Source organism: Papio anubis, chromosome 15, assembly GCF_008728515.1.
Source record: "Papio anubis isolate 15944 chromosome 15, Panubis1.0, whole genome shotgun sequence".
NCBI lineage: Eukaryota > Metazoa > Chordata > Mammalia > Primates > Cercopithecidae > Papio > Papio anubis.
The window spans coordinates 4,324,825-4,345,629 of NC_044990.1; the positions used below are offsets into that span (position 1 = coordinate 4,324,825).

General features: G+C 37.0%; 1 protein-coding gene across 5 annotated transcripts in view; it reads left to right on the plus strand.

Moving 5' to 3' along the window:
* Window positions 1-20,805, plus strand: part of RNF17 (ring finger protein 17) — a 111,582-nt gene that overhangs the window by 57,601 nt on the left and 33,176 nt on the right. For 4 of the 5 annotated variants that reach the window (XM_017951140.3, XM_009191650.4, XM_009191652.3 and 1 more), the window contains 7 exons: window positions 2,229-2,344; window positions 3,601-3,721; window positions 11,624-11,744; window positions 13,334-13,561; window positions 14,234-14,384; window positions 14,541-14,659; window positions 19,955-20,057. In XM_017951140.3, coding sequence (XP_017806629.1) covers window positions 2,229-2,344; window positions 3,601-3,721; window positions 11,624-11,744; window positions 13,334-13,561; window positions 14,234-14,384; window positions 14,541-14,659; window positions 19,955-20,057 — 959 coding nt within the window. The remainder of the gene's footprint in view (window positions 1-2,228; window positions 2,345-3,600; window positions 3,722-11,623; window positions 11,745-13,333; window positions 13,562-14,233; window positions 14,385-14,540; window positions 14,660-19,954; window positions 20,058-20,805) is intronic. The other variant, XM_009191651.3, reaches the window with a different exon arrangement.

Below are 20,805 nucleotides of genomic sequence, written 5' to 3' on the forward strand. Positions count from 1 at the left end.
GGGGATACTAATAGAAATGTATGTGTGATTTGTGTGGTCCATTTTCCTGTATCTTCTGTGGCCCTGTTGAACTCCACCTTGAAGATGATACTTGTTTTGGTGAATAGTAGCTCTTTTGCTTTTTATCTGCCTAATTTAAAAGTTAATGCTAAAAGACACACTCCACTTCCCTCCTTGAAGGCAATTACTTTTCATTCTTTCAGCTATTTTGTTGTTTACTTGTGTTCCTTCTTTTACTAATATGTAATACTTCACTTGACACTTCAATTTTAGATATTACCTGTTATTCTGTCAGACAAGTTTTGGATCTCCATAGCCCTTTTGTCCTCCTTTTTCTCTTTTCTATAGTTATATCACAATTTTTCATTAAATTCATACTCTGTGTAAATAAAGCCATAAAGTATACTTCGTTTAATTCTATTGTGAGTTCATATTTCACTTTATTTTCTTTTAATTTGTAAGTGTATTTTTAGTAGTTCAAAACTATTTTCCATATGATTAGACTCTTCAGATAAATGTTAGTATGATTTTTTTTTTTTTCTTAAAGCATGAAAACATCCTTTTTGAGACGGTCTTACTCTGTCATCCAGGCCGGAGTGCAGTGGAACATGATCATGGCTCACTGCAACCTCTGCTTCCTGGGCTCAAGCAATCCTCCCACCTCAACCCCCAGGTTAGCCGGGGCTACAGGCACTTGCCACCACGCCTGGCTAATTTATATATATATTTTTGTAGAGATGGGGTAAAACTCCTAGGCTCAAGTGATCCTTCTGCCTCTGCCTCCCAAAGCACTGAGATTACAGGTGTGAGCCATCACATGTGGCCAGAAACATCCTGTATCTTCTCCAGTTGGGCTGCTTACCCCCTAGGCTTACTACACATTTTTTATTCTTGATATTTATTTCAGTTGGCCATAGGCCATATACTTCATTGTTTTCCAGTATTGGATCCCTTGTTTTCTGGATGCCATGTTTACCTCTTCAGTTTAATTCCCTTTTTCGCATGGAGCCATCTTCCCATAGTTTCTCCAGAGAACATAAATGGGGAAATTTGAGACCTTCCATGTCTGACTCTGTTCTTATGTGATAATTTAGATAAAACAATAACATTCTTTAAATTACTTTCCATATCCATCTATTTGTTTAAAACTACATTTCCATTCAGAGACTTTAGGAAGAGTAAGAATCTAATAGCATTGGTAGAATTGAGAACATCCTTCTAGCAAGGGGATTCCAGTAGAAGTGGGAAGAGATTACCCTCTCTTTTGGCTTTATAATAACACGTTATCTTCTCAATTATCATGGATATCCCCTACTATAGGGCCTGTGTTTGAAGTGTCATCTTGAGTGAGTGCTAGTGCTGTGTCACTTGCTTCTACTTCTGCCAAGGAGCAGAGAATACTGGACTTTTTTCCATATTGAAATGGTATATACTGTGTTAGTCTTTAACTTCGAAAACCATGTATTTTGAGTATTTTCAAAAAGGTTAGTGTGTGATGTCTTTTTAAAAACTTCTCTGTGTTTGAAACTTCCAGAGACTTCTTTAAAGTATAGAGAGTAGACTGATATAGAGGTCTCTCTCTACTTGTTTTTTTGCAATATGCCCCAAGTACAATATTTTCTCAAAATTTCACAGATATTGTTATATGAATGAATCTTTAGTTTGCTGAATCTTTTGCCTTGTTTGATCACCTATTTTGACTAATAATAAACATGTATTAAGTGTTTACCTTGTACCTTGTGCTTTTTAAATCCTTCAAAAACATCTCATGAAATTAGATTATATTGGTATACCCATTTTGCAGATGAAGTAATGAGGCTTAGAGAGAAAAAATAACTTGCTCAGGGTAATATCTTAGAGATATTAATTAGCTTGCTTTAGGTCACATAGAATTTTAGTGACGGAGCTAGTGTTCTAAACTGGTCAGACTGACTCAAAGCCTAATTCTTAACTTTTAAGTCATACCACCTGCCATATGATTTTGTTATCCTGATTTTGGCTATCCTTTGTATATTTAAAATATACTAGTTTTTCATTCTTACAAGTCTGCATTATGGATGATTTTAAGGTTCACATATTTGAAATTTTTTTACATTTTAAAAAGCATTAAGTTTGTATATTGAAGCTAAAAGTATTCTAATCCTGTTGGCTCTAAACCAGTCGAAATTTTTCTAGATAATTCTGTTTCCTTTCCAAGTTTGTAATTTCTAATTTCATAATTTTTCAAGGATTGCCTGGACATCAGGAAGTTGAAGTTAAATATGTGGACTTTGGTAATACTGCAAAAATAACAATTAAAGACGTGCGTAAAATAAAGGATGAGTTTCTGACTGCCCCAGAGAAGGTAATCTATTATTTCTAGGGCCAGAATATCAGCACAAATATGGAAGTCTTTTTAGAAGCTGTTGTCACCATAGAAATGTTAACTACCATTTTTGTCTAGTTTCTGATACAGGGACTGTAGATAAATGTTGCTATGATTACTACTGAAGAAATAATATGTATATCATGGCAAATAAGCATATTAAACATTAATTCGGTGTATTTGTGTCTTAAATACTTGTTGGCAGCTTTTAATATATCATTTTGAGATCATATATTGTGGTAAGAGTCATGTTCATGATATATCAAGTTTAAAATGCTTATCTCAGAAGTACTTCTACTGTGATCACATTTATGCTTAAGTATATATGTGTATACAATAGAGAAGCCTGGGAGAATATGTAAAAAACTGAACCTTGTTTATCTCTGGGGAGTAGTAGTATTCTGAAAGAAGAATGAGAAAGGGGCCTTATTTTCTAATTTATATACTGTCTGTTGCGTGAGTTATTTTTAAGCCGTGTTTTTCATTTTAGGAAATGTGTAGTATTATAGAAAAACATTTTAAAATACAAATGAGCAGGCCGGGCGCAGTGGCTCATGCCTGTAATCCCAGCACTTTGGGAGGCTGAGGGCAGGGAGATCATGAGCTCAGGAATTCGAGACTAGCCTGGCCAACATGATGAAACCCCGTCTCTACTAAAAAGATAAAAAAAATTAGCCGGGTGTGGTGGCGTGTGCCTGTAATCCCAGTTACTTGGGAGGCTGAGGCAGGAGAATTGCTTGAACCCGGGAGGCGGAGGTTACAGTAAGCTGAGATCACGCCTTTGCACTCCAGCTTGGGTGACAGGGCGAGACTCGGTCTCAAAAAAAAAAAAAATTACAAATGAGCAAAAGGGAGAATCACTCAGAATCATTGTTCAATATTTTTGTTATCTATACTTTCAGATGCATCTTTTGTGCTTTCAGCAGTTATAAAATCAGACTATAAATCATCCTGTAACCTTCCTTTTACAAGTAATTAATGTATCATAAGTGTCTGTGATGAATGCTTGTTATTCCAGTATGTGAATGTGCAACAGTTCATTCAGCCACTCTGCTTTCAGTGATTTGTGTTTATAAAGTACTTTTACAGACATCTTCACACATTATTTGATTATTTCTAATATGTATTAAATTCAGACGTAAAGATTAGTTTTGTACACACTTAAATAAAACTTGAATTCTAAAGTAGGTAGAAATTAAATTTTTTTCTTAATGGTGAAACTTTGTCTGACCCAGGCAATTAAATGTAAGTTGGCCTATATTGAACCATATAAAAGGACAATGCAGTGGTCCAAAGAAGCTAAAGAAAAATTTGAAGACAAGGCTCAAGATAAATTTATGACATGTTCAATTATCAGTAAGTTCCATTTTTACTTGCTATGTAATCACATATGATTTTAAATAACATGAATAACATTTGTCAAATCTTAGAATAAATTCAGTGCGCCATCAGTAGTAGTGGTGAGAGAGAAGATTTGTTGAGTATTAGGTACAATGGAATTATATCTTTTGTGGACTCTAAAGTCATCAGGACAAAAATCACCATAAAAGATCAAGTCACCCTTGACATGGCCCCTTGAAGGCCCTAAAGCCAGGAATTAGCTTCTTTTATTTGTTTGCATTTTTGTTAGGACTCTGTCCGTGTCCTTGACATAGTGGATGCTAACGTTTAATATCCAGGAAAGTGAGGGGAGGTGGGACATGATTGACAAATAGCTTTTCTTTGCCTCGCTGGCTTAAGCGAATTCAACTGTGGGTTCTCAGCATAATTTGAAAAAAGTTACTCCTTTTTTGGAGCAGTTGGGCCCAAAATAGAGTCTGACCACTAGCCCACAATTTTCTAACATAACAAGTTGTGAAAATCAACATTTCAGTAGCAAAATTGGTTCTGAATTGGCATGAGGCTATATATAGTCTTTATCTCGTTTGTAGTGAATATTCATATTTTACTTCAAGGTAATGTTTGTTTATGGGCTACTGCCCCAGACTCTGCTGGGGGTATTAGATACACATACAGGATAGGTGCCAAGTAGCTTTTCTTGTTAGAAGAATTTTGAATTCTGAAACATGCCTGGCCCCAAGGGTTTTAGATAGGGGGATTGGGAATCTGGTTTGGTTTTTTTGTTTTTTGAGACAGGGTTTCATTTTGTCACCCAAGCTGGAGTACAATGATGTGAACAATGCCTCACTGCAGCCTCAACCTCCAGGGCTCAAGTGATCCTCCTGCCTTAGCCTCCCATGTAGCTGGGACCACAGGCACACGCCACTATGGCCAGCTAAGTTTTAAATATTTTTTGTAGAGATGAGATCTTACTTCGTTGCTCAGGCCAGTCTCGAACTTGTGGGCTCAAGCAATCCTCCCTTCTTGGCCTCCCAAAGTGCTGGGATTACAGGTGTGAACCACTCTGCCTGACCAGGAATCTGTTTTTCATCTGATATTTTGATCAGTTCCAAAGCTGTAACACTCACTGGCTGGGTTGGGCTTAATGAATAGTAGTACAGGATTTATGAGACCATGTTTACTTAGCATAGATGTGTAGGACTTTCAGGGGTAGTTTTTACTGTATTCATGTCTTTCTTTTATCGTAAAACTATTGGACTATTCACTGTGAGGAAACTGGAGTTTAGAAAGTCATAACCTAGAAATGATAGTATATCTCTGATAATTTATTTACTTCAGAGCAAGAAATTGTTCTAAAGAAATAGTGTCATTTAAGAGGAATGTGATTATACAGACTGTATCTTAGGCTATAGAAGTTTTTCTATCTAGCTTCTCTGAAATGAACAAATGAATTAGTCCTTGAACAGTCTCCACTGATTTTGAGGTAACTTTAACCTGAGAGACCCATAGGTGGTTCACATCACAGGACTCTGTGCAGACAACCCCCAGTACCAGTCCAGGACCAGGTAGACTCTCTGGGTGGCTAGACCTAGAAAGAGACAACAATCCCTGTAGTTCACCTCACAGGAAGCCACATCCATAGGAAAAGGAGAAGAGTACTGCATCAAGGGAGCACCCTGTGAGACAAAAAAATCTGAACAACAATCTTCAGCCTTAGACTTTCCCTCAGAGAGAACCTATCCAAATGAGAAAGAACCAGAAAACCAACCCTGGTAATATGACAAGGCTCTTCAACATCCCCTCAAAATCACATTAGTTCAGCAGCAGTGGATCCAAACGAAGAAGTAGTCCCTGATTTACCTGAAAAATAATTCAGAAGGTTATTAAGCTAATCAGGAGAGAAGGCAAAACCCAATGCAAGGAAATCCAAAAAACAATGTAAGAAGTGAAAGGAGAAATATTCAGGGAAATAGCTTAAAACAATAAAAAATTCAGGAAGCTTTGGACACACTTTTAGAAATGCGAAATGCTCTGGAAAGTCTCAGCAATGGAACAAGTAGAAGAAAGAAATTCAGAGCTTGAAAACAAGGTCTTCGAATTAACCCAATCCAACAGAGACAAGGAAAAAAGAATAAGAAAATACGAGCAAAGCCTTCAAGAAGTCTGGGATTATGTTAAACGACCAAACCATAGAATTCTTTTCTTCCTCAGGAAAACATATTTAGGGAAAGAATTGAGGAAAACTTCGGCAGCATTGCTAGAGACCTAGACATCCAAATGCAAGAAGTGCAAAGCTTGGAAAACATATTTGGGGGAATAATCAAGGAAAACTTCCCAGGCCTTGCTAGAGACCTAGACATCCAAATACAAGAAGCACGAAGACCTGGGAAATTCATCACAAAAAGATCTTTGCCTAGACACATTGTCATCAGGTTATCCAAAGTTAAGGATCTGAAGAGCTGTGAGAAGCACTAGGTAACCTATAAAGGAAAACCTATCAGATTACCAGCAGATTTATCAGCAGAAACCCTACAAGCTGGAAAGGATTGGGTCCCTATCTTCAACCTCCTCAAACAAAACAATTTATCAGCCAAAAATTGTCTTTCCAGTGAAACTAAGCATCATATATGAAGGAAAGATACAGTCTTTTTCAGACAAATAAAGGCTGAGACAATTCGCCATTACCAAGCCACCACTGCAAGAACTGCTAAAATTTTGGAGCTCTAAATCTTGAAACAAATCCTGGAAACACATCAAAACTGAATCTCTTCAGAGCATAAATCACACCAGACCTGTAAAACAGAAATACAAGTTAAAAAGCAAAAACAAAAAAAACCAAAGTACACAGGCAACAAAGAGCACCATGAATGCAATGGTACTCACATTTCAATGTTAACATTGAATGTGAATGACCCAAATGCTCATGCTCACATAAGAGACACAGAACCACAGAATGGATAAGAACTCACCAATCAACCATCTCCTGCCTTCAGGAGACTCACATAACACATAAGAACTCACATAAACTTGAACTAAAGGGATGGGAAAAGGCATTTCATGCAAATAGACAAGGGTAGTTATTCTTATATCAGACAAAACAAAGCAATGGCAGTTGAAGGAGACAGAGAGGAACATTGTATAATGGTAAACGGCCTTGTCCAACAGGAAAATATCATACTTTTAAATATATATGCACCTAACACCAGAGCTTCCAAATTTATAAGACAATTACTAATAGACCTAAGAAATGAGATAGACAGCAACACAGTAATAGTAGGGGACTTCAGTATTCCACTGACATTATTAGACAGGTCATCAAGACAGTCAACAAAGAATGGATTAAAACTATACCTTGGAACAAATGGACTTAACAGATATATACAGAACATTTCATCTAACAACCATAAAACACCCATTCTATTCAACAGCGTATGGAAATTTCTAAGACCATATGACCTCAATAAATTTAAGAAAATTGAAATTATATCAAGCACTCTCTCAGACCACAGTGGAAGAAAACTGGAAATCAAAAGGAACCTTCGAAACCATGCAAATACATGGAAATTAACCTGCTCCTGAATGAGCACTGGATCAAAAACAAAATCAAGATGGAAATTAAAAATTTCTTCAAACTGAATGACATAATGACACAACCTATCAAAACCTCTGGGATACAGCAAAGGCGGGTACTGAGAGGAACGTTCCTAGCCCTAAATACATACATCAAAAAGACTGAAAGAGCATAAACTGACACTCTAAGGTCACATCTCAAGGACTAGAGAAACAAGAACAAACCAAACCTAAACCTGTCAGAAGAAATAACTAAGGTCAGAGCAGAACTAAATGAAATTGATTGAAACAAACAAAAATACAAAAGATAAACAAAAAACTGGTTATTTGAAAAGGTAAATAAAATTGATAGACCATTAGCAAGATTAACCAAGAAGACGAGAGAAAATCCAAATAACCTCACTAACAAACGAAGCAGGAGATATTACAACGGACACCACTGAAATACAAAAGATCATTCAAGGCTACTATGAACACTTTTATGCACCTAAACTAGAAAACCTAGAAGAGATGGATAAATTCTGGAAAAATACAACCCTCCTAGCTTAAATCAGGAGGAATTAGATATCCTGAACAGACCAACCCCAAGCAGCAAGATTGAAATGGTAATTTAAAAATTACCAACAAAAAAAGTTCAGGACCAGATGGATTCACAGCAGAATTCTACCAGACAATCAAAGAATTGGTACTAATCCTTTTGACACTATTCCACAAGATAGAGAAAGAAGGAACCTTCCGTAATTCATTCTATGAAGCCAGCATCACCCTAATACCAAAGCCAGAAAGGGCACAACCAAGAAAGAAAACTATAGACTGATATCCTTCATGAACATAGGTGTTAAAATCCTTAACAAAATAGTAGCTAACCGAATCCAACAACATATCAATAAAGTAATCCACGATCCAGTGAGTTTCATACCAGGGATGCAGGGATGTAACATATGCAAGTCAATAAATGTGATACACCATGTAAACAGAATTAAAAACAAAAATCACATGATCTCAATAGATGCAGAAAAAGCATTCAACAAAATCCAGCATCTCTTTATGCTTAAAACTCTCAGGAATTCGGCGTACAAGGGACATACCTTAATGTATTAAAAGCCATCTATGACAAACCTACAGCCGACGTAATATTGAATGGGGAAAAGTTGAAAGCATTCCCTCTGAGAAGTGGAACTAGACAAGGATGCCCACTCTTACCTCTCCTCTTCAACATAGTATTGGAAGTCGTAGCCACAGCAGTCAGACAAGAGAAAGAAATAAAGGGCATCCAAATCGGTAAAGAAAAAGTTAAACTGTCACTGTTTGCTGATGATACGATCGTTTACCTTGAAAACTCTAAAGACTCCTCAAGAAAGCTCCTAGAACTGATAAAATAATTCATCAAAGTTTCCGGATACAAAATAAATGTACACAAATCTGTAGCTCTTCTGTACCCCAACAGCGACCAAGTGGAGAATCAAATCAAGAACTTAACCCGTTTTACAATAGCTGCAAAAAAATAAAAAACTTAGGAATATAACGAACCAAGAAGTCAAGACTGGAAAACTATAAAATACTGCTGAAAGAAATCATAGAGGACACAAACAAATGGAAACACATCCCATGGATGTGTAGAATCAATATTGGATGGGTAGAATCCATCTGATTCTACCATATTCCAATGGTACCCATATTGATGGGTAGAATCAATATTGTGAAAATGAACATACTGTCAAAAGCAATCTACAAATTCAATGCAATCTCCATCAAAATACCACCATCATTCTTCACAGAATTAGAAAAACAATTCTAAAATTCATATGGAACCCAAAAAGAGCCCACATAACCAAAGCAAGACTAAGCAAAAAGAACAAATTTGGAGGCATTACAATACCTGATTTCAAACTATACTATAAGGCCATAGTCACCAAAACAGTGTGGTACTGGTACAAAAATAGGCACATAGACCAATGAAACAGAATAGAGAACCCAGAAATAAACCCGAATACTTACAGCCACTGATCTTTGACAAGGCAAACAAAAACATAAAGTGGGGAAAGGACACCCTTTTCAACAAATGATGCTAGGATAATTGGCTAGCCACATGTAAGAGAATGAAACTGGATCCTCATCTCTCACTTTATATGAAAATCAACTCAAGACTGATTAAACACTGAAATTTAAGAATGGAAATATAAAAATTCTAGAAGATACCATTGGAAAAACCCTTCTAGACATTGGGTTAGGCAAGGATTTCATGACCAAGAACCCGAAAGCAAATGCAATAAAAGCAAACATACATAGCTGGGACCTAATTGAACTAAAGAGCTTTTGCACGGCAAAAGGAATAGTCAGCAGAGTAAACAGACAACCCACAGAGTGGGAGAAAATCTTCACAATCTATGCATCTGACAAAGGACTAATATCCAGAATCTACAATGACCTCAAACAAATCAGTAAGAAAAAGACAATCTCATCAAAAAGTGGGCTAAGGACATGGATAGACAATTCTCCAAAGAAGATATACAAATGACCAAAAAGGTACGAAAAAATGCTCAACATCACTAATGATCAGGGAAATGCAAATCAAAACTACAATGCGATGCCACCTCACTCCTGCAAAAATGGCCATAATCAAAAAATCAGAAAACAGTTGATATGTGGGTGGGGTGAACAGGGAACACTTCTACACTGCTGGTGGGATTGTAAACTAGTACAGCTGCTATGGAAAACAGTGTGGAGATTCCTTAAAGAACTAAAAGTAGAACTACCATTTGATCCAGCAAGAAACTGTGATATATATATATATATATATATATATATACACACACACACACACACACGCACACACACACGAATATGAATGATGGAATACTACTGCACAGCCATAAAAAGGAATGAATTAACAGCATTTGCAGTGACTTGGATGAGATTGGAGACTGTTATTCTAAGTGAAATAACTCAGGAATGGAAAACCAATAATCATACATTCTCACTGATATGTGGGAGCTAAGCTATGAGGAGGCAAAGGAATGGACTTTGGGGACTTGAGGGTAAAGTGGGAGGGGTGTGAAGGATAAAAGACTACAAATATGGTGCAGTGTATACTGTTTGGGTGATGGGTGCACCAGAATCTCACAAATCACCACTAAAAAACTTACTCATTTAGCCAAATACCACCTGTACCCCTATAACTTAATGGAAAAAAAATTTAAAAACCTTTTAAATGTATACTGTTATAACTCTTATAACTTGGTTAATATAGAATGTTGCTGTTGGTAATGGTTATCTTTTTATTTAGAATCATTCTGACTAGCAGCTACCAGCTGGAAAGGCATAGGCATATACGGATCTCAGTGCATTTTTTAGATATGTTTTCTAAAGAAATTTCTATCATATTTCAGATGCTTATTGACCAATGTCCCTGTGCAGTGTACCATAAATAAGTAAACACACATGAGACGCAAGCCTTACACTCATTTAACTCCCAGTCTAGTTTAAGAAATAGATCTGATAAACAAGAAGAATTAAAAGTTAGATAGTTTGTCCTAAAAAACACAGGGACAGAAAAAAGTTCTAGTTAATTGAGGGCTCTAGATTGAGTTTTTGTTGTTTTAAACTTTGTGCCATTTTTATAAAAGCTGTAAACCTTTGCAGATGATCACTGGCCTGAGTTAACTTTCATTCACCTTGGTCCTCCTGGAACTTGGTTGAGTTCCATAAAACAATTAAGAATACAACAGAACACTTCTTCAAATGAATATATTTATATTTTTCTGAATCTAAAAGCTTTGAACTGATTTCTTTATATAATGGCACACAGTAACCTAAAATAAAATGTTCACTAATTTGTATATGTTACAGATAACACTGACAATTCATTTATATCTGCAAAATGCTACTTTAACTCCTAGCCACTATGACATTATTCTACAAGAAATGTCATGTATGCAAATGAAAGAAATTAAGTTTCCAATTTTTAAAAAATTGCCTCATTTAGGCCAGGTGCAGTGGCTCAGGCCTGTAATCCCAGCACTTTGGGAGGCCAAGGTGGGTAGATCATTTGAGGTCAGGAGTTCGAGACCAGCCTGGCCAACATGGTGAAACCCCGTCTCTACTAAAAATACAAAAAAAATGAGCTGGGCGTGGTGGCGCATGTCTGTAGTCCCAGCAACTCGGGAGGCTGAGATAGGAGAATCACTTGAATCCAGGAGGCCGAGGTTGCAGTGAGCCGAGATTGCACCACTGCACTCCAGCCTGGGCAACAGACTAAGACTCTGTCTCCAAAAAAAAAAAAAAAAGCCTCATTTTGTATATTTTGTGACATCTTTCTTTCCCCAAATTTTCTTAATGGTTTCACAGAAATTCTGGAAGATAATGTGCTCTTAGTTGAGCTTTTTGATTCTCTTGGTGTTCCTGAAATGACAACTACCAGTATTAATGACCAGCTAGTCAAAGAGGGCCTAGCATCTTATGAAACAGGGTAAGTAGATACGTAAACTTTCATTGTTAGTTCATGTTCATATGTAACATTGTAATTGCAAGAAGGGAAACTGGCATATCGTTCCCCATTGGAGATGTGCTTAGACTGTAGACCTGGGAATTTTCCCTGTCCTGGACCAGAAAAAATAGAAAATAATTGAAGTCATTAATCTAATGAGGACTAGAGTGACTTTTCCCTCCATTACTAAGAAACTCAGAAACCAAGAGAAAGGCTCCTTGAGAATGCTTCTAAGGAAAGGAGACTGGTGTCTTATTTCTGCTTAGGAAGCCCCTTGTGACTGATTGAGAAAGGAATTCGGAAGAGAAATGGCAGGATGGAGAATAAGCCTAGTGGTAGAGTAGCTTACATTTCCGTTTGTAGAAATGTTAATTTTCCAGGATTCAAGTGGATACTTGGAATGATAACCAGGCTTGGACCATTGTGCTAATACTTACCCCAGTAAGGCTCATGTTTAGGGTGACCCCAGAAGCAGAAGAGTAGAGTGGTAGCAAGGACAGGTGGGAGGGTTTTGAGGTCAAGACAAAGAATTCTTCCACAGTAGGGACTTGTGTAGTGGGAGTGGCCCTGGAGGAGGCTGAGGTGGGCGGATCACTTAAGAAGAGTTTGAGACCAACCTGTCCAATATGTTGTAACCGTCTCTACTGAAAATACAAAGATTAGCTGGGCATGGTGGCGTGCACCTATAGTCCCAGCTACTTGGGAGGCTGAGGCAGAAAAATCACTTGAACCCAGGAGGCGGAGGTTGCAGTGAGCTGAGATTGTGCCACTACACTCCAGCCTGGGTGACAGAGCGAGACTCTGTCTTAAAAAAAAAAAAAAAAGAAAAAAGAAAGCCAGTATTCAGATAGCACCCACACGTGATGTCTGTCAGCATAAGCCAAAGAAGTAGTGACACCCCATAGAGGCCTGCCATGACTCATACTAGTGTTAATGATCTGTGGCCATGCTTTCCTGCTCACTCTCATGCTGGAGGAGCTAGAATCAGGAGCTTTTCCACTATAGGTCTCAAATGAGAGCGGAAAAGAAATGAGAATAAACATTCAAATTAATGTTGGTCTGGGCTGGGCACAGTGGCTCACGCCTGAAATCCCATCACTTTGGGAGGCTGAGGCAGGCAGATCATGAGGTCAGGAGTTTGAGACCATCCTGGCCAATATGGTGAAACCCTGCCTCTACTAAAAATACAAAAAATTAATGGGGCATGGTGGCGGGTGCCTATAATCCCAGCTACTTGGGAGGCTGAGGCAGGAGAACTGCTTGAACCCGGGAGGTGGAGGCTGCAGTGAGCCAAGATCATCTCACTGCACTTCAGCCTGGGTGACAGAGTGAGACTCCGTTTAAAAAAAAATTTTTTTTTTTTGGACTGAATCTTCTCCTTTCTTTTTAAAGTCAGGGGTATTGAAGTATAACTTATATACAGTAAAAAGTCACCTGTTTTGGGTCCACAGTTAAATGAATTTTGACAAAAATAGTCATGTAAGCATCATCACAGTCGAGATACAGACCTGAGCAAATGCAAACAAATATTTTGCATACAATTCTTTTCATTAACTTTTGTTGTTTTTCAGGTACATCCTGAAAGATAATTCTCAAAAGCATATCGAAGTTTGGGATCCTTCTCCAGAAGAAATTATTTCAAATGAAGTACACAACTTAAACCCTGTGTCTGCAAAATCTCTCCCTAATGAGAATTTTCAGTCACTTTATAATAAGGAATTGCCTGTGCATATCTGTAATGTAATATCTCCTGAGAAGATTTATGTTCAGTGGTTGTTAACTGAAAACTTACTTAATAGGTATATATATTATATATAAGGAAAATATTGTAAATGATTTTATCCTTTATATATTGTTTCAAATATCTAGAAGTCATAAATATAGATTTTACAAGCAAAATTATTTTAAGTTGTCTCTCAGCTAGTTAGAAGTATGAAAATAGGATATCTGTTGGCTGTTTCCCCTGTATTAGAATTTATTCATTCTACAAATACTTACTGAGGACCTACTATATGACAACCAGTATTGTAAGTGTTAGGGATACCCTGGTATAAAACATAGACAAATCTTTGTTGTCATGTAACTTCAACTCTAGTAGAGGGAGAGAGAGTGAACAAATAAAATTTTTAGTGTGGCAGATGGTGATAAGGGAAATAGAAAAAATGAAATATTTGGGGAGGAAGGCACTTTTAGGATGGTCAAAGAAGACCTCAGAGACAGCGACATTTGAAACGGGCCTCAAAGAAGGAGGGAGGGAGGTAAGCCACATGAGTGTCTGAGGGAAGTTTCTCTGAGGCAGAAGGAAAAGCTAGTTCAAAAACCTGAGGAAGATATACACTTGTACATTCAAGGAAAAATAAGGTGTCCAGCTTGGCTGGAGTGGAATGAGCAAGTGGGGATAGTAGAAAACATGTAGCCAGAGAATTATATACGAAAAGGTTTGGAAAGTTAAATATTTTTTATCTCTGTAGTTTAGAAGAAAAGATGATAGCTGCCTATGAAAACTCAAAATGGGAACCTGTTAAATGGGAAAATGATATGCACTGTGCTGTTAAGATCCAAGATAAAAATCAGTGGCGAAGAGGCCAGATCATCAGAATGGTTACAGACACATTGGTAGAGGTAAATTGCAGAGTTAAAAGTATAATTGTGAAGGTGAATGCATTTTGTATTTTTTCCCCCAGAGTTAAAACAGTTTTCATTGAGTGTTTCAGTTTGCCAGAAAAATATTTCCAAGTGTTGTTTGTCTGTAGACTTAAAAAGTTATTATTTTCTTAGGTCTTGCTGTATGACGTGGGTGTTGAACTAGTAGTGAATGTTGACTGTTTAAGAAAACTTCAAGAAAATCTAAAGACAATGGGAAGACTCTCTTTGGAATGTTCTCTGGTAGACATAAGGTAGTTTTTAGCTCAGTAATTTTCTCATTATTTTAAATATTATTTTTAGATCGGTTCTTGTAAGTTTTAATTTTGCTAAGATATTCTGGAATTTTCCTAAAATCTAGTTAATTTTAGACTTTAAGAGGGGAAGAGAAAAGTTGGGAGCACATAAATTTAGTGGCATTAAGAAATAGAGATTGGTGAGTGTGAAAGTACCGAGATAGAAATCAAACTGTTGAATATTAAAAATTTTACTTTGAGGAACAACAAACACAGAAATAAATTGTATAAGTTTAAAATTGCATAGAAAGCTAAAAATATGTAAATTACCAAAAAGTCAATTTGTAGAGGATTCTGGGAAAATGACAGAACAGTTTTAGTCTGCTGGAATCCCACTAGAAAAACAGCAACTTGGATAGTGAAACAGAAGACTACAGAGTCAATATCTACAGCAAAATCAGATGACAGGTTACTTCTGTGAGCCCTCAAATGTTAGCAGGTGGGGTACACCATGAACCAGGACCTTTACAGTATCAACATTTGCATGGGAGGATTTGGAAGCAAGGCAGACTAGGATTCCAACAGCTCTGAGAAGAGGAATCGGCAATGGCATTTCACTAGTGCATGCAGGCCGATCTGAGAACAGCAGCCAAAACTAATGGATAAGGCAGGACGCAGTTCTTATCTGAATGCAAGAAAGAGGTCTGTAAATGTGCAGACCTTTATCCCATGATACTGGAGTCTTTTTAGCCACATAACCTCTTAAAAGTAAACTGAAACTCCTTTCCATGACCCCACACTGAGAAGAAATTGCTGGTAATAGAGTTCAATTTGAGCAAGATAAGCAGTGAAGCAAAGGAAAGAAACAATCTAGATGAAAGGAGGGGAAAGGCCAGGTGAGGTGGCTCACACCTGTAATCCCAGCACTTTGGAACACCAAGGCAGGAAGATCACTTGAGGCCAGAGTTCAAGGCTGCAGTGAGCTATGATTGTGCTACTACATTCCAGCCTGACACAGTGGCTTTTTAACCTGTTTTTTAACCTAAATACAGAATTTTACAGTTATTCCTGCCACATTTCTTCTAATTGGTTTTCAAGCTCAGATATTTGATTTTGTTATTCCATGTCTAGGCTGCCCCATCTAATGTTGTAGTATCTGTAAATTTGAAAGCATACCTCTGTCAGAGTTGTAGTCTACAGTTTATGAGCTAACTCCAACTAATATGCACTTGGCCTGCAGAATGTTTTTTGAACTTTGACATATTAACTCTTCAAAAACTAGTAAATTTCACATAAAAATTTGAGTTTCTTTTATTGGCAAAAATTGGATATCTAGCCTCTAAGGTAATAATATTACCAAAAATAACTGGCCTTCCCCCAGAGGTTCAGAACAGTTGTTAACTTTTGTTAAATAAATCCTGGCTGCTATTCACGATAGAATACTAGATAAAATTGTACATATTGGAAACAGCTCTATCATTAAGTCTACTGGCAGATTGTTTGCTATTGCTTTGATACTACAGTTATCCAAATCACTTGGGGTAGCTTGTAGTTCTAGACCAGGGTGTCCAATCTTTTGGTTTCTCTGGGCCACATTGGAAGAAGAATTATTGTCTTGGGCCACACATAAAATACACTGACAGTAATAATAGCTGATGAGCTAAAAAAAATTGCGAAAAAATGTCATAATGTTTTAAAAAAGTTTATGAATTTGTGTTGGGCTGCATTCAAAGCTGTCCTGGGCCATGTGCAGGCTGGACAAGCTTGTTTTAGATTGTCTCAAATTTGATCACTGACTTGAAGCCAGTTGCATGTTATTTGGCTAAAAGACATATACACATACACACACTTAGATATACATATATGTGCAGGCTTTTCAGACATGGATTATAAATAGGAATATTAAAAATCTGTTTACCAATAAAGCGAAAAGATCCCAAAGACCCTTTCAACATTATTATAAAAACTTTAATGAACCTTTAAGAAATTAAAATACTGGTTTATCTAGCTTACTTATATCTTATCTGCAAGGATCTCATGAGAGAACTCTAGATACACTGTACAATATACCTTAACATTTATTGTCTACTAGGATAGGCATTGTATGATGTGCTTTACGTGTGTTAGTTTAGTTCTCACAATAGTACCGACGTGGAACTATTATCATCTCCATATTACAATTGAAGAAACTTCATGATGAGAAATTAAGTACCTTATCCAAAGTTATTTATATAAATCTAGCATTGGTTTGATTTATCTGTTTTGAAACCTAATCTTTTTATTTTGTTTGTTTATGTATTTATTTACTTTTTGAGACAGAGTCTCCCTCTGTAGCCCAGGCTGGAGTGCAGTGGCGTCATCTTCACTCACTGCAACCTCTGTCTCCCAGATTCGAGCGATTCTCCCACCTCAGCCTCCTGAGTAGCTGGAATTACAGGCGTGCACCACCATGCCTGGCTAATTTTTATAATTTTAGTAGAGATGGGGTTTCACCATGTTGGCCAGGCTGGTCTCAAATTCCTGACCTCAAGTGATCCACCTGCCTCGGCCTCCCAAAGTGCTGGGATTATGACGTGAATCACCATGCCCGGCCTAAAAATTGATATTATAATAGAGTAGCTTTTTTTTTTTTATTTGTTTTATTCCTTAGAGATCCTTGTTCTAATAGGATACCTTCTTCTTAATGACCCATTTCTGTAATCTTACAGGCACCTCTTCTATTGTCTGTGATCACTGATGGTGACAATGGGACACTGTAAATCTTTCCAGTGCCCTGGAATGGAAATCTCAGCTCATATACTATATAAATCCTGTCTTAGTTTTCACTTTGACATTAAATAGTTCAATCAGAATAATTGAACAGAATTATATCAGTCCCTTAATTGTGCCTAACAATACAGAGAATGTGTTTCTGTACATACTTCAAATGGTATCTTATGGACTGGAATGGAACACTGTTGTCATTTTAAAAGCCTAATAATAGCTAACCTTTAAGAACTTCTGGGACCTGCATTAATGGTCTTAAATACACTATTTCACTTAATCCTAACAACAAATCTTAAAGATATAGATACTATTTATAGGTAAGGAAATTGAATCTTCAAGAGGTTAAGCATTTTATTATCCAGATGAAATCATCTGCTAACTGTTGAGTTAGGGTTATAAACAAGGTCTGAACCCAGAAGTGGAACTCTAACCACTCTGTTTTCCTGTCATTTTAAGAAATCCCTTTAAATAGATTGTTCTTAGGGTGATAAAATAGATATTACACTCAGTTTACCCTTTTACCATTCCTAAGTGTACAGTTCTATGACATTAAGAACATTCATGGCTGGGTGCGGTGGCTCATGGCTGTAAACCCAGCACTTGGGAGGCTGAGGCAGGCGGATCATTTGAGGTCAGGAGTTCAAGACCAGCCTGGCCAACATGATGAAACCTCCTCTCTACTAAAAATATAAAAATTAGCTGGGCGTGGTGGTGGGCACCTGTCATCCCAGCTACTCTGGAGGCTGAGGTAGGGAGAATTGTTTGAATCCAGGAGGCAGAAGTTGCAGTGAGTCAAGATTGTGCCACTGTACTCCAGCCTGGGCGACACAGTGAGACTCGATCTCAAAAAAAATAAATAACAAAACAAAAAAAATCACATTGATGTATAGCATTTACCACCATTTCATCTTAAGAACTTTTTCATCTTCCCTAACTGCAATTCTGTATTCATACATTTTTTAAATGTTAAATTATTATTTATATCCACAATAAATTAATGGACAACCTTGATGTTACATTGATTTATACTTATATACCATCATAATAAATAAACCATAACTGGTTCCAAGAGTTCCTAACAATTTAAGCTTCTTAGCACATAAGAACGCTCCCTGGGCTTTACAATAAGTAGTACAGCACGTTCACGAAATCCTTTTTGGCCAAGTTACGTGCCCAGTTGATTTGGTTAGTTCACTCAAATAAGCCATGTTACTGTGAGGAGATTGACCAGGCAAAGCTGAGTGTGGTGGCATACATCTTTAGCCCCAGCTACTCAGGAGACCAAGATGGGAGGATCTGTTGAGCCTATGAGTTTAAGGCCAGCCTGGGCAACATAGTGAGGTCTTGTTTCATTAAAAAAAAAAAAAAAAAAAAAAAATTGACCAGAATTAATTGTTTATTCAGTTAATGGGTTAGCTCAATGAAACTCTGGAACTAGAAACCATAGGAGAGCCTGTAGAGCCTGCAGTATGTTATCTGTAATCTCTTCTATGTTACTAATTCCTTATTCGTGGGGATAGATTTGCTGGTTCGAGACATCTAAGGCAAAAGCTTGTCCAGCCTACAGCCCACAGGCCACATGCAGCCCAGGACAGCTTTGAATGCAGCCCAACACACATTTGTACACTTTCTTAAACAGTATGAAATTTTTTTGATTTTTTTTTTTTTTTTTTTTTTTTTAGCTCATCAGCTATATTAGTGAATTTTATGTGTGGCCCAAAACAATTCTTCCAGTGTGGCCCAGGGAAGCCAAAAGATTGGACACCTCTGCAATCACTCAGTTCCAACTCTGCAGACTAAAATGGATGATGAAATCGGATACTCTGCATTTCATTTATCTGTCAAATATTTTTTGAACATTTTTTAAAACTGTGCATTACTGTCATGACAGTATTTGCTGAAAGCTTAGGCTATGATGCTGCTAAATTTTGGTCATTTAAAACTATTACCACATCTATCAGATAATGTAAAAAATTTTGTTCAATCAGTAATTAAAATTTCTGGTATTTCTGATATTTATGGGTAGCAATTCAAGTTAGATTTGAAATCCAAAGAACTTCCAAAAATGGGCAGTGGGATCATCATTACAAAGAGACTTTTTTCTTTCTATTAAATATTTCTGGAATGGCTTCTATGTGCCAGGCACTATGCTAGTCATTAGGGAATATGATGATGCACGTAATACATCATCACTCCTGTTCTCTTGGAGTTTACAGTCTAGTTGACATGTATGAAATGTATATAATGACTTAAAAAGTATTTAAAATACACCTGTTTTTTACAGGTCCTCAGTGTAGCTGCGGAAAAGATACACATAAATAAGTTAACATGTAATATGGGCCCTCAGTAAAATAGAGGGATGAAAAAAGGCTATGAAAATGAGGGGAAAATTGTAAAAATAATGTGAATCCATGTTTAAATTGTTTTTTTACTACTATAGTTGGCTCAAGCTATGAGTGTATATATGTGTAAATATAGTGTTTTTTTGTATATTTCAATATTGTATGCTATTTTTATAAAACAAGTTGCCACTGTTTTCTGTTGTAGACCAGCTGGTGGGAGTGACAAGTGGACAGCAACAGCTTGTGACTGTCTTTCATTGTACCTGACTGGAGCTGTAGCAACTATAATCTTACAGGTGGATAGTGAGGTAACAAGTTACAAGAGATATGTGCTGATGATCTCATTAGTGTTTCCATCAATTCCATTTGTTTTCTTTCTTGTAGGGAAAATAGCAGCCAACTATTTGGATTTTGTTACAAATTTTGTTGCTTTTATTTCAAAGTATAAGAGGCATATATCTTTTCAGACCACTTCAACAATATTCTTTGCTTTCTTTTTTCTAATTTAAATGTTTTATTACGTTAATGCGTAGAATTTTCTTTAATTCATTTTATTTTTACTATTTATGTCCTTTCTCCAGTTTTATACCTTTTTCCGTATGAAGCAGAATATATGTTTTGTAGTTCTTTCGCTTTTTGTAGGAGAAAAAAGGCACACCTTGGAAAATATATTTTGATTCTCTAATTTATAGAGAATACAAGAGAATAAAGAAACTTGTTAACTGATGTTGTATTCCTCACTTCCCAACTCCCCATTCTGTGACTGGAAAAAAGTTTCCAGTTTGATGTTTTTTCTTTAATTTCACCTTGACATTGAGGTCTTCCTGATGCGTTTCACAGAATAACTCTCTGTGCCACTCTCTTCCATGCTGTTTGCTTTTTTTGAGATGGAGTTTCACTCTTGTGGCCCAGGCTGGAGTGCAATGGCGCAATCTCGGCTCACCGCAATCTCCGCCTCCCGGGTTCAGGGGATTCTCCTGCCTCAGCTTCCTGAGTAGCTGAGACTACAGGCATGTGGCACCACGCCTGGGTAATTCCATATTTTCTGTAAAGACG